The following is a 25,743-nucleotide window of genomic DNA, read 5'->3' on the forward strand; positions in this document are numbered from 1 at the left end:
AACTGCAGTTCCCTCTGCCTAAACTCACACCCCTTTCAGTAACCTGGCTGGTACCTACAAAGCCACCAGATCTCTGCTAGGGTGCCCCTTCTTCCAGAAAGCCATCCTGTATACCAACTCCCACCTTAAGTGCCGACTTTCTATCTGCTCAAATAGCCCAGATTTCTATTATTGTAGTGATCTGTTGCTCTGCCTCATAATTGACCCTGTTTTTTTCTGGCAGCCCTTCAAGATTCTAAGTAGGGATCCATCTTTCTTGTTAATGTCTACTCTGGTGTCTGGTGCAGAGTAGAAGCTCCATATTTTTTGTTTGTTTTTAGAGTGCACGAACTGATTCTTTGGGAGGAACCAAAGAGTTTATAGCGAGGCCTCTGTGTGGGTTGCAGGGGGGTGGGGGAGAGGAGAGGTAGCTTCTCCCTTTCACAGTCCTTTCCTTGGGAGGATGACTGGGAAGGCAGCAAGCTCAGCCTGAGGAGGAAGGGGGAGAAATCTACCCGGAACATTCCCTTGTGGTTGGGTAGAAAAATTGCTCTTCCTGCCCTGAGTGGTGCTGCTCTGAGTGATTCCTCAGCACAGGAGGTGAGGACATGACTTCAAGGGGTAATAGCAAGTGCTTCCTGGGGGAGGGGGTGCAGGCAGGCAAGGCCACAAACTTTTGGAAGTTGGGAGCACCCCTCAGAAAAGAGAACGAAGCACTCCTCTCCCATGACATACCACGGGAGTCAGTGGGGCTCAGAAAGGAGAGGGTCTGGCCTGAGCAGAGGAAGGGCAGAATAGGCAGCATGCTGGGAAGGCAGCAAGGAGCCCAGAGACCTGGAGGTTATAATAGCTAGCATTTATGTGTGCTTACCAGGTGCCCAGCACTGTTCTAAGATCTCTGCAAAAGTTAATTCAATCAATCCTCACCACAGCCCTACAAAGTCAATCCCATTACTCTCCTCACTTCACCAATAAAGAAACGAGGCACAGAGAGGTGACATGGGTTGCCCAAGGTTGCACAGAGGCTGTCATTTCTTGGATCACTTCTCTGAGCAGCTCTCAGGAGCGTGGCAGCTGGGGGTAGAAACAGCTAATGGTGCCAAGGTAACGTTGGCTGCAGCTTCACCTAAAGAATTCTTTATTTATTCATTTGATTTTCTAGAAGGCTGGTTTGGCCTGGGAAATAAAAGGTTGTGTACAAGTGAAATATAGCAGGCATGGTGATTATTGCATCGACATATTAAGAGAAGTTAAGACCATGATACAATCAACTTCTCAGTCATTTCTGTTCAGAATAATGAATAATCTCCATTGGGTTGTTTTGGTTATCTTTATAAGAAGAATAGGCTCGATGGTATTCTGATTCATTTCTTGACAACTGACAGAAACAGTTGTATAAAACAAGTTGACAAGAGAACAGTTGTTGAGGATCTCATTAAGAATGGCCTTGATCTTAGTAGCGTAATTCTATGAAAAACTACAGGTAGGAGGCAGGTGAGCTTTGCACTGCGTCATTTTAACAGAAGAGCTCATTCTCCAATTGCGTAATAAATCCTTCACATAACACTTCTATGATGCCTTGGTATGCATATCTCAGAATTTATCTAGCCAGTTCAGTATAGGAAAAGAAATACAGACATTTCTTTTTATTTTTAAAATTTATTATTCTGAGAGCTAAAATAACGATAAGAAATAACAAGTGTTGGTGAGGATGTGGACAAAAAGGAATTCTCATGCACTGTTGGTGGGCATGTAAATTGGTGCAGTCACCGTGAAAGACAGTACAGAGGCTTCTCAAAAAATTAAAAATAGAACTACCATGTGATCCATTAATTTTACTACTGGGTATTTACCCAAAGAAAATGAAACACTAATTTGAAGAGATACATGCATCCATAGACAAATGGATAAAGAAGATGTGTGTGTGTATGTGTGTGTGTATACACACACACACATACACACACACATACACACACATACACATACATGCACACATACATACACACACACGTATACATACACATATACACACATATATACATGCACACATATACACACATACACATATACACACATACACATATACACACATACATATATACACATACATATATACATACACACACATATACACACATGCACACATATATACACACATACACATATACACATATACACACATATACACACATATACACACATACACATACACACATACGCACACATATATACACACATACACACATATACACACATACACACACATATACACACGTATACACACATATACACACACATATATACACGCACATACACATATATACACACACACACACATATACATACACACACATATATACACACATACACACATATACACACATACATATATATATACACACACATACACACACATATATATACATACATATATATCTCTCTATATCTTTGTATGGAATATTATGCAGCCATAAAAGGGATGATATCTTGCTATTTGTGACAATATTAATGAATCTAGAGGGTATGGTGTTAAGTGAAATAAGTCAGACTGAGAAAGGCAAATACCTTACGATTTCATTCATATATGGAATCTAAAAAACAAAACAAATGAAGAAACAAATAAACAAAAAGCAGAATCAGGCCTATAAATACAGAGCACAAATGATGGTTGCCAGAGGTAAGTAGAGTTGGAGGCTGGGCTAAAAGACTGAAGAGGAATGGGAGGTACAGCCTTCCAGTTATGAAATGAATAAGTCACATGAATAAAATGCATAGGATGGGGGATATAGTTAATCGGGCTGTGATAGCGTTGTATGGTGACAGACGGTAGCTGCTGTTGGGGTGAGTGCAGCATAACATATAGAGAAGTTGAATGACTATATTGTACACCTAAAAATAATGTAGTGTTGTGTGTCAACTATACTCAAATAAAAAATTATTATAAAAATTACTATTCGGAAACTCTTTTATAACTACAGACTTGTATTGAATATAACTTGAAACATTTATTATTTATTTATTGTGTATTATTTATTTATATTACTTACTATTTTGAATTAATGAGTGTATATTAATTTTTGTGAGAAATATTGTGCAAGATTCTCACTTACATAGTGTTTACACAGTGCCAAGTACCAGCTTGAAAGGTAACAGTCAACGTTTTATATTGTGAGGGAACATATTTAAGGTAATTGATGGGTTTATTTTTAATCTGAAAATTTTGATATTGTGCCTGTGAAAGTATTTGTTAAACAGTGATAGGAAAACTGGTATCTTGCCAGGTGTTAACTGAATTATTTCACATGTAAAGCCCTATCCCCTAGTACCTCAGAATGTAACTGTATTTGGAGACTGGACTCTAAAAGAAGTGATTCAGTTGAAATAAGACCCTTAGAGTAGGGCCTAATCCAACCTGACTGGTGTCATTATAAGAAGAGGAGATGTAGACCCATATCTGTGGGCACACAGAGGGAACACCACGTGAGGACGCAGAGAGAAGGTGGCCATCTGCAAGCTAAAGAGAGAGGTCTCAGAAGAAACAACACTGCTGACATCTTGATCTTGGACTTCCAGTCTCCAGGACTGGAGAAAGTAAATTTCTGTTGTTGAAACCACCCAGTCTGTGGTATTTTGTTGTGGTGCCCCTAGCAAATGAAGATGCCATGATATAATGAAAAGTGAGTGTGTAGAATGTTCAAGAGTTTATCAATTTGCTTGTTGATCTGTTTACTTCCCTGCTAATGTCATCTTTCTATTTATTTATTCATAAAAGATTTTATTTATTTATTTGAGAGAGCATGTGGGCAGGAGGAGGGGAGGGAGAGGGGCAGAGGGAGAAGCAGACTCTCTGCATGCTCAATCCCAGGACCTGAGCGAAGGCAGACGCTTAACCCACGGAGCCACCCAGGTGCCCCTCATCTTTCTATTTAGAAACTAATTTGTATGAGTGAATGAAAAGAAAATTAACATTGTATTAAATCATTAACAAGATAGAGAACTTCTGTTAAAAATAAGTACAATTTTCACTCCCAGTAATGAGTTTAAAACACATTTCCAGCAACTTTGTGCACTCCCACTAAATAATATTTTGAAAATAATCTGTGATAATCCTGGAGGAATTATACAAAACTAAGTATTCTTCTGATTTTTTAAGACATTTTGGAAATGTCTAAGAATAGCCATTTTTCGTTACTATAAAAAGTGATGTCAGTCACTGAAAAAAAGTCTCAAAGTGCATTTGGGTAATATAATCCAGACAAGTTCATACAGTGGCCTTAGGGCACCTGGGTGGTTCAGTCAGTTAAGCGTCTGCCTTTGGCTCAGGTCATGATCCCAGGGTCCTGGGGTCGAGTCCCGCACCGGGCTCCCTGCTCAGCGGGGAGTCTGCTTCTCCCTCCGCCTGCCACTCCCCCTGCTTGTGCTCTCTCTGTGTCAAATAAATAAATAAAATCTTTGGGAAAAACTAAAACAAAACAAAACAAAACAAAAACAGACAGTGGCCTTAGTCATCTCAGAGAATCTTTACTCCCCCAAATAACTAGAAATTAGAAAATGGCAGATGCTTAATAAATATTAATAACCAGAGTAAGAGCTCCTATTTTGCTCTTTGGGGATGCAGTGGTTTTGTTTTCCATATTGTCATCCTTGCAGTGGAATACATATTTTCTGTTATACATCTTAATTTTAATTTGGCTCTTAGGAAAAACTATTGTTTTACTAATAGCTACAGGAGAACAAAAGGCATATTCAACTATTCATATTAAATAATCAAAAGACCAAAAAATAACAAGGAAAATGCCAAAACAAAGTTGTTATTTTAGAGGTGAATAATAGATGGTTTGCACTTGCAATCAGTAACGTAATATATATAAAATACCACTTTAGGTGAGCTGTAAAAAATGAGTATGTTCTGGCCAAAGACATCCCCATCAACTGCTATGCAGTTTATTTATTTAATTGAACTCAAGAAAAGGACACTTTTGCATAAGATTTAGGGATTTACATCAGCAAACTCCTTCTCAGAACTGCCAATTGTACTGGTGGGTCTTTTAATCATGTATTTTTAGAAAGTAAGTAGTATCATGAGTCAAAGATTTCCAATGAAGTTATTAACTATTGAGTGTAACTATTGTGTTTTTAGAGAATCCACGAATTTTAAGGGGAACTCAGAATCAGGATATGGGGGAGAAAAACATTGCCCTCGAGCGTCACAGAGGAGCAAGCGGAAAGCTTCAGAAATTCACAAAAAGGAGATACATGTAAATAATAAAGTCCCGTTAAAAATAAGAACCAAGAAAGAATTCTGAAAAGCAAGGGAATTCTGCAAAGGACTTTACAAAAATCAGGCAAGTTTCAAGAGGATGGTATAAAGTAAATCTTAAGCTCCCGCTAAAGTGCTTAGCTAGCAGAATAAACCTATTTCGGTTTCTTTCTTGCAGCTCACGATTCTTTTTATAGGCTGTGAGGCAAAAGCAGAAAACTTCAGAAGGTCTTGGGAAATGAACAAATAGGGTTAAGTATGACTTTTAGGAAACCTAATCTGTTTCCGTTAGATAAGATTTGATGGTACTTGTTGCAAGTCAGACTAATCTGTGGATGAATTGCCCCACCTTCACTTTAGGGTCTTTGAGGGATATAATGAATGAATGTAAAGAATTTCAAGGTGACTTCTCGACCAACAATGTCCAATAGAACTTTCTGCAATGATGCAAAGCACTGTGTCTTCTGTGCCCAGTGTAGTAGACACTTGTGGCTATCGAGCACTTTAAATGTGGGTAGTGCCGCTGATGAACTGAATTTTAAGTTAAATTTAATTTAGATTAATTCAAATTTAACTAGACTCATGTGGCCACTGGTCACTATATTAGACAATGCAGTTCTAGATCCTTTCTGTCCCTTTTAACTGAAGGCTTCAAGCATCATTTTACTACATATCCTTGGGTTTTCTGGGCTTAAATATTACCTAAGGCTTCTAGGCTCCCCAGGGGTGGGGTGATCATATAATTGTCCAAACTGGGATATTTTGAGAAGGACAGGGAGTATCAACGATGAACAATTATGATGAGACAAGAGGCATAATCTAGGATGGTCCAAGGCACATAAAAAGGTATGGTCCTCCACCCATAGGGTTTGTTGCTCAAGGGTTCTGTTGAGAAGTAACTGGGTTTTACTTCACTTCTTTTTAGGGTGCCATTACAGACAAGGTTTAAGTATCTTCTTGGGTGCACATTTTCATCAACCATGGTTTTCTTTGCCTTAACAAACATTTATCAAAATCTTTATAACTCATTTCTGCTTTCCCAGTGATTCCCAAACATCAAGTAAAGCAATGTCTAACGATACAAAATGACCAACTAAAAGTAGAAGCGAGTCATGCTGATCTCTGAAATTAGACTAAGTATCTGGATAGCTAAGTTGGGTTGGATATTTTAAGTTTTCTTCTGGCTTTTTGGTAAGAGGCAGAGAGAGCCAAAAAGATCAGAGGTACTTTTTTGCAACAAAGTCACTCAGGGTTCATGGACAGATTAAAATTCTCCCAAAGGGATTAAACTAGGCAGGCTGAGTTTGCTGCAGTTTATTTAGCCAGATCCTAAATTCTGGAGGGAGTGGATCCTGGAAACATAAAGGTAAGTTGCTTTGGGTACTCTTTTAGATTCTGCTATTGGAAGAGGAAGCACATTAACATCAGCTTTTAAATTGAATATCTATTTAAAGCGTATTTCGAGCCTCAAGTCCCCTCCTTGCCTTATCTCGGTGGATGGCTGCCAATTGTATTCTCACCCCAACAGAAGTCTGGGGTTTTGTTTTCTGGAGAGATCTCTGAAATTCAGGATGCTGGGCACATAACCTAACCCTAATCTTAATTAAAATTTTTTTTTTTAATATTTACTTTTTTTTAAAAGATTTTATTTTTTATTTATTTGAGAGAGAGAATGAGATAGAATGAACGTGAGACGGGGGAGGGTCAGAGGGAGAAGCAGACTCCCTGCTGAGCAGGGAGCCTGATGTGGGACTCGATTCCAGGACTCCAGGATCATGACCTGAGCCAAAGGCAGTCGCTTAACCAACTGAGCCACCCAGGTGCCCCCCTAACCCTAATCTTAACTCAAATCCTAATCCTAAGCCTACTCCTAAAATCTAACCCCTAATCCCTAACTCTAAATAACCCTCTGGAGAGGTCTCTGAAATGCAGGATACCAGGCACATACCCTAAGCCTAATCCGAACCCTAACCCAAGATCTGAGAAAAAAACCAAGATGTCGTATATATACACAATGGAATATTACTCAGCCATAAAAAGAATGAAATCTTGCCTTTTGCAACAACATGGATGGAGCTAGAGTGTATTATGCTAATCGAAATAAGTCAGTAAGAGAAAGACAAATACCATATGATTTCATTCATATGTAGAATTTAAGAAACAAAACGAACGATCATAGGGGAAAAAGAGAGAGAAACAAACCAAGAAACAGACTCTTAACTGTAGAGAACAAACTGATGGTTACTAGAGGGGGAAGTGGTTGGGGGGATGGGTGAAATAGGTGATGGGGATTAAGGAGGGCACTTGTGATGAGCACTGGTGTTATATAGAGGTTTTGAATCACTATATTGCACACCTGAAACTAAGATTACATTGTATGGTAACTGACTGGAATTTAAATAAAACTTAGAAAAACAAAAGATCAGCGCTTAGCATTACATTCAGCCAGAGAGGAGCAAGTCACTGCAGAGGACTTTAGGTTTCCCCTTTTTAGAATTCAACCTGTTTTGAAATAACCTAGTGGGATTTCTCTTTGATGTAAGATACAGAACATGGATCAGAGCATCAAGTCATAAAAATAATTAAAAAAAAAATCCAATTGCGTCCATACACAAAATGTCCCCAAAGCCCACAAATTCTCATGACAAGCCACTTCGTATGGAATCTCTCCGGCATGGCCTGGCATTTCGAATCCTGCCTCCTTTTATAACACACTTTGTGCCGAACACAGTAGAGTTTTGTATTAAGAAAATATATTTCAGAATTCAATAGGCATGTGAATGAACAGGAGCAGAGAAACTAATAATTTCAGGAGGTTTACCTGTAGGAAAAAGAACTTAGCAATATAGTAATTCAAATAATCAGAGGTAGTTCTCTGGCTCATTTTGTTAAAGGTTTTCCACCAACCTGATAGCTCGAATGACAGTTTTAAGCGGTGGGGTGAGGTCTTCCACTGATACATCACACTGGCAACCCTTCTCATCATATACATCATCAGTGCCAAGCGCTGTGTCAGCTGCAAGAGAAAATTGTCAGTTACAGAACACCACCACCAGCAACTGGAAACATGTTTGCTGAATTGGTATCACATAGCAACAGGGGGGAATCTCAGAGACTAAGCTTGTGAATCAAGAGATGTGTAAGGTCAGCCAATTGTTTTCCCCAATATTATTCCTTCTCCTTTTTTCTACAACCTTATTAATTGTATGTGATTTGACACGGATACCTTTCTGAGCTGTTTTCCACAGGGAAGATGGAGCTGTTAACACACTGCCTTTCCAGAAGTGGTGATGGATTTGTGTTGATCCACCCATGCTCTTTTGCCCAGTTCTTTTGAAACTAACTGCCAGCATTTAAATAACAGCTGTTTGGAGTTAGGCAAACAGTCTTTGGATACTTAACTAACTGGCCTGTGAACATAGAGCTTGAAGCCCATGACATTGACCCCATTAGCCCCATGCCCCAAACAAGAGTGGAAGCAGCCATGTCCAAGAATACTTACTACTTAACATTTACTGGACACAGGCAGCTCAGAAGAGAGCTTGCTTAAGATAATATGGCCAAAGCTGAGAAGATCTTCAGATTGGACAATAAAATTGGTTCCTAATAAACCAAGCAAATTAATTTTTGGGTTAATTGCAAAGTTTGGAGAAGGGGGAAGGGTGATAATAAATACCAAATTAATAAAGATTTATAAAATTAATAAGGGATAAACTCATATCATTACAGCTTTGTTTTTGGCAACAAGATATTGAAAACAAGTTAAAATTTCTGGAACGGGGGATGGATTAAATAAATACTGGTATGTTTATATGATGGAATATTAGGAAGCTATTAAAGTGATGTTGAAGGCCAATGACTGAGAAATGTCACAATTTATTATTTTTTTAAATATCTATCTGGGATAGATATCTATCTGGAATTAGCAATAATTTTATTCTTTTTTTTTTTTTAGTAATAATTTTATTCTTTTTGCTTGGCTGTATTTTCTAAAATTCCTACAATGAATATGAATTACCTTGGTAATCAAGTAAATACAGTAATAAAAACACACTCATGAGAGATGAGGTATGTAACCTCCAAATAGTATTTAAGCCTCTTTCAATGTGGAGATACACTAAAGCACTAACACTGCTTTCTGTTGTCTTTGCTTGGCCCAGCACTCCTTGGCTAAGCCATGAAAAGAAGAGAATGTGTCATGAGTTGTCTTGGTTGGGTTCAAAATCCTGAAAGGCTATTAGAAGTCCATTCACTGAAGCCGTGCTTATATTTGGACTGCAGCTGGGGCATCATTTAGTGAAGCTATTTACTGTGTGGTTGTTCAGTCTACTGTGTGCCAAGAGCGGAAGGAGTGGGATGGGAAGAGATGTAGATGGGTCTTCACAGCTCTGGTGCATGGTCCTTTGGGCCCTCTTACCCTCAAGCCTAGTAAGAGGGAGAGACAGGGCCACCACTTCACAGTGATGAAAATAACAGCAACCACTCACTGAAATTTATGCCAGGCAGGCATTTAAGGGAAGCTTCCGCCGATGTTAGTTTTCTTACTGAGAGCCACTCTACAGGTTAGTGGTGATATTATGCCTGGTTTTTAGAAACCAAAACTGAGGCTCAGAGAAGGTAAGTATCTTACCTGAGGCCACACAGGTGGTCAGTGGAGCGAGTGAGTTGCCAGAGATTGTTACTAAAATCCAGTTCCCCAAGGCTCTTACATTGCATCACCCAGTGTCAGAATGCCTTCAGGGTTCAGCAGTGGCTTGCAACATGTCAGGAGAGAGCAGGGGAAAGGGCTGGCCGCGCGTGCTGCCTATCCCTGCTGGGTATGTCCAGCTTCTCTCCAGAGAAGTCTGCCACCGTTTAAATGGGAGTATACATGTGGACTCCGTCTGACACTTGGTTCTGACTCAGTGATGCGCTTGAGGGGAGCTGGCCCATTTCGCTTGATTGACCACCTATGCAACGGAGCCCTTTTAGTGCACCACATGGCCAAGGTTAGACGACATTCTTCTAGGAGCTGTTGGCAATTTCTTCTTCTGATTTGATCCTAACCTGCTTTCAGTGGGTGGAGTAGGCAGACTAGTATTGCCCTCAAATTCATGTCCACTTGCAACATCAGAATATGACCTTATTTGGAATAAGGGTCTTTGCAGATGTAATTAAGGTAAGGTTCAAGATGAGACCATACTGGATTAGGGTGGGCCCTCAATCCAATGGATGTGTCCTTCTAAGATAGAAAAGGAGAAGGTATAGGAAACAAAGAGAAGATGGAAGTGGAGATTGGACTGATGCATCTACAAGGCAAGAACACCAAGAATTTTGGGCAACCACCAGAATCTGAGAGAAGCATGGGATGCTTTCTCCCTCAGAGACTCCAGAAGGAACCAACCCTGGTGACGCCCTGATTTCAGACACCCTGATTTTGAACTGGGAGAGAATAAATTTCTGTTGTTTCAAGCCACCCAGTGGGTGGTCATCTGTTATGGCATTCCTAGGAAATGAACACAGTTGGGAAAACTTTTCTTCATCGTTTCCAAATCTTCACTCAAGGACAATAATGATGACGACAATAATAGTAATAAGTGCTTTCTGGGGAAATCTAATTGTGTGCCAAGAACTTTAATTGCTTCAAGCCCCACAAGAGGTATATATTATCACCCCCTATTTTACAGATTATGAAAGTGAGGCACAGAAAGCTAAGAAACTTGCTCAAGGACAAATGAAGAGAAAGTGACAGAACCAGAATTTAAATCTAGGCTGTTGGGCTTTGGAGCTGCACTATTAAATTCTGCCTGACTCTGAGTCTCCCTTCTGCCTCCTTCCAGATTTGTCTTTCTTCTCCCTTGTTGCCATTTGGATTCGCTTCTCTTGCATTACATTTGCATCCATGTGGCTGTGTAGCTGCCCTCACCATTGCAGGTGAAGTGACCCCAAACACTGAGTGAGAATCGTATTCGGGGGGAGTGTGGTCACCATGGCCATGTGCTAAGCCAGTGCATACCCTAAAGGAGACCTGGAAATACAAATACCCTGGAGTTGCGAGGGGGGTTTGTGTGGGGTGAGAGATGCAGGGGGCTCACAGAGGCTGGATGATCACCAGGTGCCGTTATGGAACCCTCTGAGATACCCAGATGCTAGCTCCCTACAGGAAATATCCAATAACGCACTTATCAGGATTCCTGGTACAGAATTCACAAAAGTAATTTTTTAAAAGATTTATTTGTTTATTTTAGAGAGTGAGAGAGCGAGAGCACAAAGGGGAAATGCAGAGGGAGAGAGAATCTGAAGCAGAGTCCACACTGTGCCAATGCCTGACATGGGGCTTGATCTCATGACCCTGAGATCATGACCTGAGCCAAAATCAAGAGTCAGATGCTTAACTGACTATGCCATCCAGGTGCCTCATTCGCAAAAGTATTTTATGCTGCCCTTCAGAAAAGAAGAATGTGACTACTTTCCCTCTTCTGAATTCTAGTGAGAGCTTCAACTATGGTTCCATTTTTTTTTTTATCTCAGAAAACTGGGGAACACTGGAGAGTTTACAGGGAAGGCGGATCCTTCAATGCCTGTCCCAATGACTTATCTACTTGAAAATACCATATAAGCAACCATAACACTATGATGTGTGTCCAAAACAATTGAATAGCATAAAATACAGGGTCCTTTAATTATGAAGTTAATGGAAAACTTTATCAGCAGGTGTGTACTGTCACAATAAGCACAAATGTAAAGATAGTGAAACCATAATGTTCACACTGACTGTCAGTGAAACTGGGAACAGTCCAAATGATTATGAGACAGTTTCCTTCCAGCCTAATGCTATTCTACCTCACCCTTGTCCTTCCTGTACCCCAATAAAAGCTTCAGCCTAGCCATTCTGTTTAGGAACAGGCTGGACAGGAGATTGGAGTTAGTTACCAACTGTATCATATCCAAATGCACCTTATTGTGGAATATTATTATACCATTAATAACTTGATTGGTGAAGGCATAAATTAAATTCTCCGTCTTTAAAAAATATTTTTGGTAGGTTTGGTCAGAACAAATGAATAGGAAATGCATCTTTGCTGGCATATATTGAAGCAAGGGCTGAGTTAGGAAATTTTTCTCCTTATTTTAAAGCCACAAAAATGGGGAAAATGCTGTCTTTCTCCTTCATAACTATCTTGAGATGTCCATTTTCTTTCCAGGGAGGTTAATAACACATTAAATGTCTTTCACATGATTCCCAGAGGCTTAAAACCCTTAGTGAATTTTAAGACACCTGGGTGGGGCTACATTTTCAGCCAAGGGTGGCTCTCTGCTCTCCAACCACACACCTGGCTCTCTGCCCTTGCATTTTGGGAGATGTGGGTTATGGGTATATAAGCTCATGTGAACATCGGTCTGCACAAAAGCTAATCACGAAAAGCAAGATGCCAACAGGGTGAGATGCTCCCCAAAGTCCTGCTCCCTGTGGACACTCCTGCCAGGTGTGGTGAGCCTGCCCCAGTGCAAGATCTGTGCCTGGAGAAAAAAGAAGCTTAAAATACAACCTTTACCTCTCCCGACCCTCTCCTGTTTCCTATTAATTAACAGTATCCAAAACTTGCTTTCAAATACTTTGCTCTCCCACATTTTGGAAAATCTATTTCAGTGTTTGGAAAAGATCATGTGAACCTTAGATGATGGAGAGAGGAGGTAAAGAACATTCTGGAAACTTCTGCTATGTCCAAAGACCGTTTTTCTGTTCCTACTATGAAATTCTGCCATCAAGATGCAGGTAGTTAGGAAAAAATAAGCGGTTCCTAGTTCTTTCTCTTGATCATCTCCTCTTATGGATTAGATTTCTTTTTATATTTCTTGATGAAATGATTACAATGGTTTTCTACCTTGCCTGCATGTTAGAATCAGCAGGGGAGTATTAAAAAAACCCTCAATACAAAGAACAGCTTCAGGACCAGTAACATGAGGAAACTGAGGGCTGGGACCCGGGCCAAAAAACGACATTCCATGGTTTCTCTCATCCAGAGCTGAGGAGTGTGTCTGACTAATCTGCCATTGGATTTGGACTAATTCTCCATGTTTCCCCCAACACCACTAGTGCATGGCAACAATTTGAGACAATACAGGTGCTTCACAAGACAAGAGGAAATGATTGCATCATTAAAAAAAACAAAACAAAACAGAAAAAGAATTTAAAAATACCCGTTGCCAAATCTGTGATATGGGAGCAAGATTTCATTTTTTTACTCAGCTTTCAGAATCCCAGTTCTTGCTCTTATTCCTCTCTTTTTAAAAAGATTTCATTTATTTATTTGACAGAGAGAGACACAGCGAGAGAGGGAACACAAGCAGGGGGAATAGGAGAGAGAGAAGCAGGCTTCCGGCTGAGCAGGAAGCCCGATGCGGGGCTCCATCCCAGGACCCTGGGATCATGACCTGAGCCGAAGGCAGATGCTTAACGATTGAGCCACCCAGGCGCCCCAAAGATTTTATTTATTTTTTGAGAGAGAGAGAGCAAGGAGCAAGGGCAGAGGAGAGGCAGAGAATCTCAAGCAGACTCCCTGCTGAGCACCAAGCCCCAAGCGGGGCTCAATCTCACAACCCTGAGATCATGACCTCAGCCAAATCCAAGAGCCAGTCGCGTAACTGACTGAGCCACCCAGATGTCCCTGAAACCCCACTCTTTACAGGCCTTGGCACTGTTATCTTTGAAAGGAGTCACTACTGTTTTTACGCACAAGAAGCTTACATGTTCATAGATCAAAATAAAATCAAATTGTCAAAACGTAGCAGAAAACACTTGTTCCGTCTGTAGAGGAATGATAATGTCCTGATGTTTGGGTCAGTAGAAGAAATTATAAAGGAGACAGCTGACAGTTTGATCATGAATACAGGGAATGTTACTACCTAAAATAACTAAATTACAATGCAAAGAAAAATGCTTGATTGGGAAGAAAATGGAAAGATAGAAAGAGGCTTAATATTTATAATGAGTAGGGAGCCTATCTGAATGGATCACAATCCAAAATATAAATGTATAAATAAGTCTATCAGAAGAGACTGCTAGTATCAAAAAACGGCAGGAAACTATTCAACTTAACTAGAAATAAAAAAATATAAATTAGAGTTATGTGAAAGTATGGACTTATATGAATTTAATTAACAAAAGAATAAAAGCTAATACTAACAAAATTGAGGTGAATCTGATATACTCTGGCATTGCTAGTGATGATGTAAATTGGACAAAATTTTATAATCAGTGATCTTATAATTTTACACCAGAGAAGTTTTCTTTGGAAAATAATTTCAAAAAGGAAATAAAGGTAGCTTAATACAATAATGTTAACTGCATTATTGCCCATTATAGAAAAATAGTTGTAGAAATTTCAATGTCCCAAAGGAGGAAACTATAAATTATAGTAAATTATAGTATTTGACCATGATGGTGTACTACATAGCAACGAAAAAGATAATTATGAGTAGTATATAATAATATGAAAGTATGTGTTTTTAAATGTTCAGTAAAATTAAAATATGAAATGAAATATTCATGTTGATTATAACTGTGTACAATGATATATAAAAAGAAAACTAGCCAGAACAGAATCTATAAAAATAAAATTAGCTGTACTGGGTATGAAATTATAAATGATTTGTAATCCTTTTAAAATTCTGTAGGGAATTTAAAGATGCTTTCTATCACAAAAATATTATACACCTTTTGAAATAGAGTATTTGAAAAATAGAAAAACAATGAGAGTGAAGAAAAAAAAATCTTCCCAAGTTCCAGAACTTAAAGGAAACCATTATTATAATGTTAATTCTTACAGTAAAAGTGTAAAAGGGCTAGAAGTTCATAATACATTTTTATTTTGGGAATTTAAACAAAGCACATTATGATTCTATTTCATTATGCTATGGGGAACACACATTAAAATGACCACTATTAATGGTGAGGATAACTTATTTATTATATTCTGTTATGAATTATAATTTATTTTCCAAGGGTTTCTTCCTTCTGTGGCTGGTTGTATTTCAATTACCCTTTGCCATGATCATTTCCCAACACCTTAAATATCATCCTAAAATTAGAGAGTCCATTTTGGCCATGTGCTAGTCCAAAGGCAATTCCTTTAATCCAACTAGAGTTTAGAATAACTGCTTGGGCCCTGCTGGAGTAGCGTGACTTCATTTCCCTATGTCCTTGGCTACAGCCTTTTTTCTGTTCTGTGTTAGATGCTGCTAAGTCATCAACAAGATGTACTGGGTTCTCCAGGTACTAATAAGGAACCCAGAAAAATACTCCAGATAATATATATTTTGTTCTAGATGTTTTTTTCAATGCTTTTTTAAACTTTGTTTTTCTCTTATTATAATAGTAATATATAGTCACTATAGAAACTTTGAATTTTAAATTAAGTCATAAAGAATGAGAATAATTTGTTTATAGTTTTAACATTCTGAGGGAAATCCTATTAAATGTTAGCCTATTCGCTTCCACTCTTTTCCTCTGCGTTATCTGATATTTAATGTCAATTTCTCAACCCAGATGGCAAGAAGGACATCTCCGGTTGCCCTGTGAGGGAACTTTATTCAGATAGCTCAGAGGTCCTCATGCAACCTCACCTCAGTATAGCCTTTCCATCCCATGCTCCAGCTGTGCCAGACTACCAGCAGTTTCTTGAGGTGCTCCTTAGGCATCATTATCTTTGGATACTCTCTCCAAGGGAATTGTCTATATACTCCCATCCACTCTCCTTCCCCCGTTTTTTTTTTTTTTTTGGTTGGTTGTCTGCTGAATTTGCAGTTGATACATTATATTATGTGTAGGGCACCACAAAAGCAAGGTGCCCTCTTCCCCATGGGGAGAACATCAGAATATTCAGAACAAACCATTTACATTCAGCATGCATAAAAGTTTTGTGCCATTTTGAAAACTAGAATTTTATTTTGAAGTTTAGCAATTACCGATATTTTGAGTTACCCAAAGCAAAGAGGATGAGCTATAAGAGGGAAGCATGACAAAGCTTAGAGTCTCAGATCCAGCTCTGAAATTACAAGCCCTTCAAGAGTTTACCAATTCCATGAAATGCAGCCTGATCCCCGACACTGATTCAGTCCAGTCTTCCTCTACAGTGAACACATATCTCTATGACTGTTATTTTTTTAAAAAAGATTTTATTTTTATTTATTTGAGAGAGAGAGAGAGAGCATGAGCAGGGTGGGGGGAGAGGCAGAGGGAGGGAGAGAAGCAGGTTCCCCGCTGAGCAGGAAGCCCGCCGCAGGGTTCCATCCCAGGACTCTGGGATCATGACCTGAGCCTAAGGCAGACGCTTAACCGACTGAGCCACCCAGGTGCCCCTCTATGACTGTTATTACATAGTATTATACTTGGTTGTTTACAAGCCCCTGTCATTGCTAGACAGCATACTCTCTGAGGGCAGGGACCATGTCTTTTCATTTATGTATCTGTCTACCATGTATCTTCTCATCCATGTACCTCCTGCCCCTAAAATACTTCCTGGTGCAGAGAAGACACTCAATGAATGTTTGCTTCACGAAGTCTTTCCCTCAGGCCCCATGACAGTAGTCCCTGTTCAATAATGTCTGGATTTAGGATTTAAAAACTTTGTGGTTGGGTAGATGCCACTTCACTGTGTTCTTGTTTACTTAGTGAATCATCTTCCTAAGTTGAGAGACAAGTGTCTTCACTGAAGAAGTTGTCAGCTGAGAGGTCATGATGGCCCCAGTCTCTCAACTTTGTGTTCAGAGATGGATGAATTCAGGGCCTTTGCCTTGAGCACTTTTGTGGCCTGGAGGCATGGGCCCTTTATTTTATTAAAAATAGCTGTAATTCGTTCAGTCCCTGATGCGAGGTGGTTTACAAACACACACTGTAACTTAAAATAGAATGCTGCCAGTTTGGAAATGTTATGCTCATTCCACAGATGAAGAAACTGTAGCTCAGCAAGGTTAAATCACCTGCCTAAGATACAGGATTATTAAGGGCAGAGCAATCCTTTGAAAATTGAGATCATGTCTTTCTGTGTGCAAGTCTCCAATGGCTCCCCATTTTTTCTGGGGTAAAAGCCCAAGTCTTTACTAGGGCTACAAGGCCCTGTATGTCTGTCCTTCCCCCACTTCCTGTCTGTCCTCATTTCCCATCATTTTCCCCTTGGCTCTTTTCCCTCCAGGCTTCCCTTCTCTGTCCCAGCCCTCCCAGCTGCTCCTTAAAGAAGCCAGGCACTTCTCCTTAGGGCTATCTTTTTTTTTTTTTTTAAGATTTTATTTATTTATTTGACAGAGAGAGACACAGCAAGAGAGGGAACATAAGCAGGGGGAGTGGGAGAGGGAGAAGCAGGCTTCCCACTGAGCAGGGAGCCCTAGGGCTATCTTTGAGGAATCCTCTCTGGAAAGCCTGGAAGCTCTTTAGCTGCTTTGGGTCTCTGCTCAGTATTGGTTCTTCAGAACTACCGGGGACCACCACCGTATGCAAGGTTACTTACCTCCCTGCTTCACCAATCTGTGCCTCCTCACCTTTCTCTCCTTTTCCCACAGCACTCACCCTCTAATATACAGACAATTGACTTGTTGGTGTTTATTTGTTTTCCCTACTAGAATGTAAGATCTACAAAGACCAGGATCTTGTTCTCTGATGTATCTCAAATACCTAAAGGAGCAAGGTGCTAATATTTAATAAAAGAACCATCAGGGTAAGAGAGGTCCCCCTTCTACTCTAGCTGTGGATCTTACTGATAGTATAGTAAGTACGACTTACTAACTAACCTCTGCATTTCGGCCTCCTTGTTTTCTTTTATACGGTAGTGTTTTTTTTTCTTTTTTGTGTGTGAGTTTTCATGACTAGGTATACTTTGAGATCCTACTGTAAAAAAAAAAATCCAATATTTCCTCATAATGTTTAATTTGTACAGGATTTTAAAATAGTTTTTTTTTTTTTTTTTTTAAGATAAGGAACAGGGGGCACCTGGGTGGCTCAGTCATTAAGCGTCTGCCTTCGGCTCAGGGCATGGTCCCAGGGTCCTGGGATCGAGCCCGCATCGGGCTCCCTGCTCAGCGGGAAGCCTGCTTCTCCCTCTCCCACTCCCCCTGCTTGTGTTCCTTCTCTTGCTGTGTCAAATAAATAAATAAAACCTTTAAAAAAATTCTCAAGATAAGGAACAAGATGAGGGTGTCCACTCTTAACCACTTTTATTCAACATAGAACTGGAAGTCCTAGGCACAGCATTCAGACAAAAAAAAAAGTTGCACCAAAAATAATAAAATACTTAGGAATGAACTTAACCAAGGAGGTGAAAGATCTGTCCTCTGAAAACTATAAAATTGATGAAAGAAATTGAAGATGACACAAACAAATGGAAAGACATTAGATGCTCATGTACTGGAATAACAAATATTGTTAAAATGTTCACACTACCCAAAGCAATCTACAGATTTAATGCAATCCCTATCAAAATACCAACAGGAAGCACTATGTTGTACACCTGAAACTAATGTAACATTGTGCATCAACTATAGTTTTTATTTTTTTAAAAGATGTATTTATTTATCTGAGAGAGAGCATAAGCAGGAGGGGCAGAGAGGCAGGGAGAGAGAATCTCAAGCAGACTCCATGCTGAGTGTGGAACCCAATGTGGGGCTTGATCTTAAGATCCTGAGATCATGACCTGAGCCGACACTGAGTCGAATGCTTAACAGACTGTGCCACCCAGACACCCCAACTATACTTTACTTTAAAAAATAAAATAAAATAGAATTTTCTTTCAGGGGTCCATGAAAATATTTAAGAGGCAAAATAAGTTTCAAGTAAAAGAAGGAATAACTTCTAGAGTAGAACTCAGGGAATATTTGTTGAGGGAATATCACACACTGCACTTTTGTTTTTAGGTAGAATGCAGCATGTAGGTCCACTTTAAATTCTGGGGTCTAATTCTGTAATTAGTTTTTACTAATTTACTAATTCTGTAATTAGTAAATAATGGAAAAACTTTTAACATCAGTACAATAAGCAAGAGGGATCGCTCTCTAGCTATCTGAATCATCCATACTAATATAATAAAGAAGCCAATCCAGACTTATTTTTCTCTTCAGGAACAATGTAACATTAGTGGAAATGTAACTATATTACAGTGAGACATAGTGTACCTTCATATGTCACTTTTGGATATTCACTCCTTCCTGCTTCTCCCAGTATCTTATATTGCTAATATTGTAGGGACAGATTGTGAAATTTCAGTCATGTGACCAGTGTTTATTCAATTCTGAATTTTAGGAGATTTGGAGTAAATAACTTAAAAATGAGTTTTTATTAAGGATTCAGAAACCATCTCACTGAATTCCCATAGAAATAAAAAATAATGTTACAAGGAAATTTTTCATGCATCTGTGGATATATTCCCATTATTTTTTTTTCTAGGCTGTTGAATTAAAATGCTATAGTATTTGAAAAAAGTTCTGAAAATCCCAAAATTTCTTTTTATTGAAAAAAAGTCCAAGTATACACATCTGCAGCATACATTGATTTCAAAATAAAATATCCTCTTGAATTTTTAAGGCAATGGTCTAGTTAAAGATCTAACTTTAATATTTTGAACAAACAATTGCATTTTCCTATGTATTTTTTTAACCAGAGTAGATGCAATTTATATAGCAAATCTTGCTAGCACAACTGAAGATTACATAATTTAGCTGTGCTTTCTGTGTATTTTATTTTATCTTGGCATTATGACATTCTTGACATGAAACAGAAAATTTGGGACCCAGAATAGTTCTAGTACCCATAACAATAATGAAGAGGTACATTCAAATACACTACCAGAGGAAGTGCAGCTTACCTGCCCCCCACCCCCGCCACCTCCTAAAGAGAGTTATATCTAGAATATCCTCTGAATATCACATTCTGAAAACATGGCCCTATATGCCTTTAAAACTCCCTTAGCTCCATGGAAGATTTTCATAATAAAGAGAAAATACAGTTAACCTTTGACTGGACTTGACCACTTTGTTGTTGGCATTGCTTAGCAGTGGGTTCCAATTTTTTTTTTTTTTTCTAACCACAATAAGCAATACACTTGAGGGACTCCTGGGTGGCTCAGTCAGTTGAGCATCTGCTTTCGGCTCAGGTCGTGATCCCAGGGTCCTGGGATTGCGTCCCGCATCGGGCTCCCTGCTCGGCAGGAAGCTTGCTTCTCCCTCTGCCTGCTGCTCCCCCTGCTTCTGCTTTCTCTGACAAATAAATAAATAAAATCTTTAAGAAAAAAAGAAATACACTTAATGTTGTGATTGAGCACATGCATGTACACGCACACACACGCACACGCACATACACACACAATTAAGACAGACATTCCCATTCCCTTCAGGGTTAAGATGGTAGATTGAACATACAAATTTAATCTTGATCCCTCAAAAACCCACTAAAGCTATAGTGATGAGATTATTTTTAAAAAGACATAAGCCCATAAAAGGAACAGAAGAGGAGGCAGCAACAACATAATTTTGGAAGTGGGAAAGCAGATGGACAAGTTAGGTAACTGACTAGCTGATACCAGAGAGAAAACCCTATGCCAACACTGGGAAAAGCTGAGAAATAACAAAATTTACACTTCAGAAAACTCAAAAGGCTCAGGAATTGGCAGCGCTAGGTATCTCTGGGAATAACTAAGATAGGAAAGGTTGTGTGCAATCTGCCCCATACCCTAGGGCATATGCTCTTCTCCTTTTCCAGCAGGAGCCTGACTGGAAGCCTTTGGACAAGGGGTCATCAGGCACAGTTGAAGAAGGGGTATTATATGCCAAGCCCAGCTATCAAGTGACCATATACAGCCTGAACTTTGAAAACCCACTGGCAACAGGACCTTTATCCTCCAGATGGCAGTTTGGATAGGTATTCTTGGCAGAATGAGATCAGCCCAAGAAAAGAGCTAAAGGTACTGACACTAGATACTCCCCAAGAAATGGCAAACACAGGCCAACCCACGGTGAAGATCAAAGGGGATCAGCCCCAACCAGATGCTTAGAAATTCCAGTCACACTCGTCATCTTCCACGCGTCATTACGAAGAGACATGCACGGTTTACTAAATATCTGAAGAAATTTTCCCGAAGATAAAGACCAGAAATCAACTAGAAGGAAACAAACTAAGAAAAAAAAATTTCCAAACACTGTCATTAATATCTTTACAGCCATAAGGTAAGAGACTATGAAACAAAAGTAGGAAGCTAGGAAAAAGGGATACAGGAAACAACAGCAGCACAGAACCCTAGCAGCGAGAGCAGAAATAAAAATCTCACTAAGAGGTTGGACCATGAACTCCTAGAACTGCCCCTCCTGCTTATGCTCTCTCTCTCTCTCAGCAAAAAGATAAAGAGATGGAAAAGGGAAGAGGAAAGAAGATAATCAGAAGGCCAGTCCACAGGCACAGCTTATGGCTTTCCATAACAGACAACAGAGAAAATGAAGGGAGAAGATCATTAAAAACAAACAAACAAATATTCTAGAACAGAAGATCATGAATCATCAGTTTGAAATGACCCCTTGAGAATCTACTATAGTGGCTAAAAATATACCCATACCAAAAAAAATCATTATGAAAATTCAGAACAGTGGGGACAAAAAGTGATTCTACCAGCTAGTGAAGATAAAACACCGCACGCCATTGGTCACATACAAAAATCAGAATGGCTTTAGGCTTAACAATGCTAAAAAGAAGCACAAAGGGGTGCATAGTTTTCAAAATTCTGAAGGGACATTATTTCGAACCTAAAATTCTATACCAAGCAAACTATCAAACAGCATGGGGATGGAAAAAAAAAGCCATTTTCAGACATGTTAAGTCAAAACATTTTTTTTTTCTTTCCTTGCTTTCTTTCTCAAGAATGTACTGTTTGGTGTACCTCATCAAAATAGGAAAGTAAACCAAGAGCAGGAGTCACAGGATGATGGTGAAGGAAAATTCCCATGTGATCACAGTGCGCCAGGTGACGGTCATCCGTCCAGGTAGGACAAGGGACAGGAACGTTAACAGCTGTCAGCATCATGCCTTCCGTCATCATACCCTCTTTTTACCTGAAAAACTATTAGAGTTTTACTATCTGAAATGAGAGTAAATCCAGAAAGACATGAACATGAGACCCCATAAACTGGGAATTCGATCTAGAAAAAAAATCAAAAGAAATTCAAAAGATAATGGCTGTGCAGCAGACTTGAGAACCATCAGCTTAGCAAGAAGGAGAATGGAGGATCCCAGGATGAATTATCCAAGAAAAGTCACAGTGGAATTGATCAGTTATCTGATGAAATTGATCCTGTGGAAAATTTTATTGAGAGATTACTGGAAGATGTGGGAAGAACATTTACTTACTACAGGGAAAGCAAAAAGTAAGAAACAACTGTAGTACAATATAACACATACACATCATATAGATGCTGAATTTTGACTTATCGAAAAATTAAAAACCAAAAAATAAAAAGATAAAAAGAAAACAAAAAAATTTACAAAACCTAGACTGGAAGGATGAGAGGATCTACAGAAGAGAAATAGCGAAAAAAAAAAAAAGAGCTAAATCTTCATTTACTAGAATTGGGAGTAAACAGAGAATGTTCAAAACTGATTAATCAGAAGTTAGTTATATAACCTACTATCAAACATATGGAAATTTATAAACCTCAGAAGAAACAGCCAAAAAATAGAAAGAGTTGCTTCTGGAACAGAGGCGTGGGGGTAAAGTTGGAAACCTGAGCAGGGAGCCATCATATTCTTTCATAAAGGGCTGAGATTATTTGACCATAGTTATTATTTTTAACTTCCAACTTTATAAGTTGTAATCATAAATTTAAATTTGTAATTGTAGATTTATATGCAGTTGTAGGAAATAGTACAGAGTTCCTGTGTACCCTTTCTTCAGACTCCCCCAATGGTAATATCTTGCAAAGCTATAGTACAATATTGCAACTGTGATATTAACATTGACATAGTCAAGATAGGGCACTTTTCCATCACTGCAGAGTCCTCACATTGTCTTTTTCCACCACACCCCCTTCCCTCCCACTCTGTACTCATGACCCCTGGTACCACTAATCTGATCTCCATTAATTTTATCATTTCAGGAATGTTATAGAAATCATATAGTCTGTGATCTTTTCGGATTTTTGTTTTATTTTACTCAGCATAATTCCTTCAAGATTCATCCAAGTTGTTGTGCATACCAATAGTTTGTTCACCTTTGTTTCTGAATAGTAGTCTACAGTTTGTTGAAGAATATCTAGGTTGTTTTCAGTTTTGGGTTATTATGAATAAAACTGCAACGAACATTCATTGGAGGTTTTATATGAACATAAGTTTTCAGTTTTTTGGGAAAAATGCCCAGGCGTACAGCTACTTGGTCATATAGTAGCTGCATGTTTAGTTTCATAAGAAACAACCAAATTGTTTTCCAGAGCGACTGTACATTCTACATTCCCATCAGCAACGTATGAGTGAGCCAGCATCCCAAATCCCTCCCAGAGGTTGGTGCTGTTACTGTTCTTTATTGTAGTTATTCTGATAGGTGTGTGGTGATATCTCCTACAGTTTTAGTGGGCACTTCCGTAATGGCTAATGACATTAAACATCTGCCCATGAGTTTATCTGCCATTTGTATACCTCCTTGGTTCATGTCTTTCATCAACTTTCTAATTAATTTTCTAATTCAATTATTTTCTCTAACTATAGAGTTTGGAGAGTTCTTTCTATATTCTAGACACTAGTCTTTTGTAGACATGTGGTTTGCAAATATTTCCTCTCATTCTGCAACTTGTCTTTCATCCTCTTAACAAGGTAGTTCTCAGAGCAAAAGTTTTCAATTTTGATGAAGTTCACTTTATCAATTTTCCTTTCATGAATAATGATTTTGGTGTCAAATCTAAGAACTTTTTGCTTCGTTCCAAATCCTAAAGATCATCTGTTATGTTTTTTTAAAAAAAAGTTGTATAGTTTTATACTTTTCATTAAGTCCATGATTCCTTTTGTGTTAATCTTTATTATTTCACTGTTAAAAGTAGGTATATGTATGACTTTGGCAACATAGATATTCTTTGAAAAAAATATGAAAGACTCTTGAAACAACACTCCTTGTGACACATTCTAATTCCTAGTCTGTCCTACCCTCTCCATCTCATCTAACCCCATTCCTTCCCATCTCACCTTGTTTCATTTCATTAGAAAAATGCTAATCATGACCCATTAATTTGATTTCATGGCTCTTTACCATGGAGTGAAAGGTACTCTAGACACAGTCTTTCCTGCCTGGTGCACCTCCTCATTTTTTATTCTTGTTCATTATTTTTTTCTTTTCCTTTTTTTTTTTTTAACATTTCCATCAATTCTAATTCAGATGTTTAAAAAAAAAATCACCCACTGTTCCTTAACATGAAGATAAAAACCTCTTTTTTGTCCTGAGGTTTCTTACCTGCTTCCTTATGAAGCAGCACACAGTAATGCACACGGTCTGCCACCCAGCCCCCATGAGTCCTAGAGTATAAGGGGAGAGCACTGGCAAGTTCAGGGCCAGCTCAAATACCTAAAGGCTGGCAAAATGAGAGGCGCTCTGTTTCTTTCTCTTTAAAGTTCTGTATCTTTCTACAGTCACCTCAGAAATAGAACACCATCTCCTTATTCTTCACAAAACTACGTTCTCAGTAACTTCCTAAAATATTACTTATCTCAACATTCAGTACCAACTCTTAGCACATAGTTGATTATTCCAAGGCAGGTAAAACATTATGCACAGGGCCTGCCAACTCTAGGAAACTCGATTACTGGGGGATTCAATCAAAATACTAATGTAACCGTGCTTTACCATCTATACTCACCAGCACCCTTGTGATTTGGTGAATTTGGTTTTTATTTTGTTTGTTTTGAGGTCTGCTAATTAGTAACATCCAGAATTACTAATTCACACTAATGAGGGATCTATTATGTAAGATACTGCTGCACTTGAGCATTTTCTCTTTAAGATCAAAGATCCCACTTACACTGATTGAGTAGATAACTCATGCATTATCAGCATCTTAAATTATGTTAATTATGATATGAAATTCTCTAAGATTCTCTATTAAGGATTGCCAATTAACCTTACTTACTGGCTAACAGAAATGCTGACAAAATCTCATGGAATAGTTCCTGTCACTTAATTAAAAGGAATCTTTCTGTTTTGAGTGATATGAAGCACCAGAGAGTTTTCAAAAACAATTAATATGGTCGCTACTGCTAAAATTGCTGATCGCACCATAATAGTGGCTTAGTAACTGCCCATAAAGTACAAAGGAAAAATATAGAAATGCTTTTCTTCTTTTTACTTGAATATGTTACTATATTGATTGTCTTTATTCAAAATGGGAACACTGGAGTATATGTTTTTTTTAAATTATTGCAACTATAAAGCAACCCAGGAATTTCATTATCTTCTTAAAAATCACTCAATATCCCCTTTATCGAATACCTCAGCACTTAGGGATTCAGCAATAAA

The 25,743-nt window shown here is 38.7% G+C and overlaps 1 protein-coding gene across 1 annotated transcript in view; it reads right to left on the reverse strand.

Annotated features, from left to right (window-relative positions):
• Positions 1–25,743, reverse strand: part of KCNQ5 (potassium voltage-gated channel subfamily Q member 5) — a 495,907-nt gene that overhangs the window by 19,276 nt on the left and 450,888 nt on the right. Inside the window, exon 10 of the mRNA XM_028097505.2 lies at positions 8,147–8,255. Coding sequence (XP_027953306.2) covers positions 8,147–8,255 — 109 coding nt within the window. The remainder of the gene's footprint in view (positions 1–8,146; positions 8,256–25,743) is intronic.

The sequence above is a fragment of the Eumetopias jubatus genome, unplaced genomic scaffold (assembly GCF_037043125.1).
Source record: "Eumetopias jubatus isolate StellerSeaLion01/CBP00866 unplaced genomic scaffold, mEumJub1_p1.0 scaffold_6, whole genome shotgun sequence".
In the NCBI taxonomy this organism is placed as follows: Eukaryota; Metazoa; Chordata; class Mammalia; order Carnivora; family Otariidae; genus Eumetopias; species Eumetopias jubatus.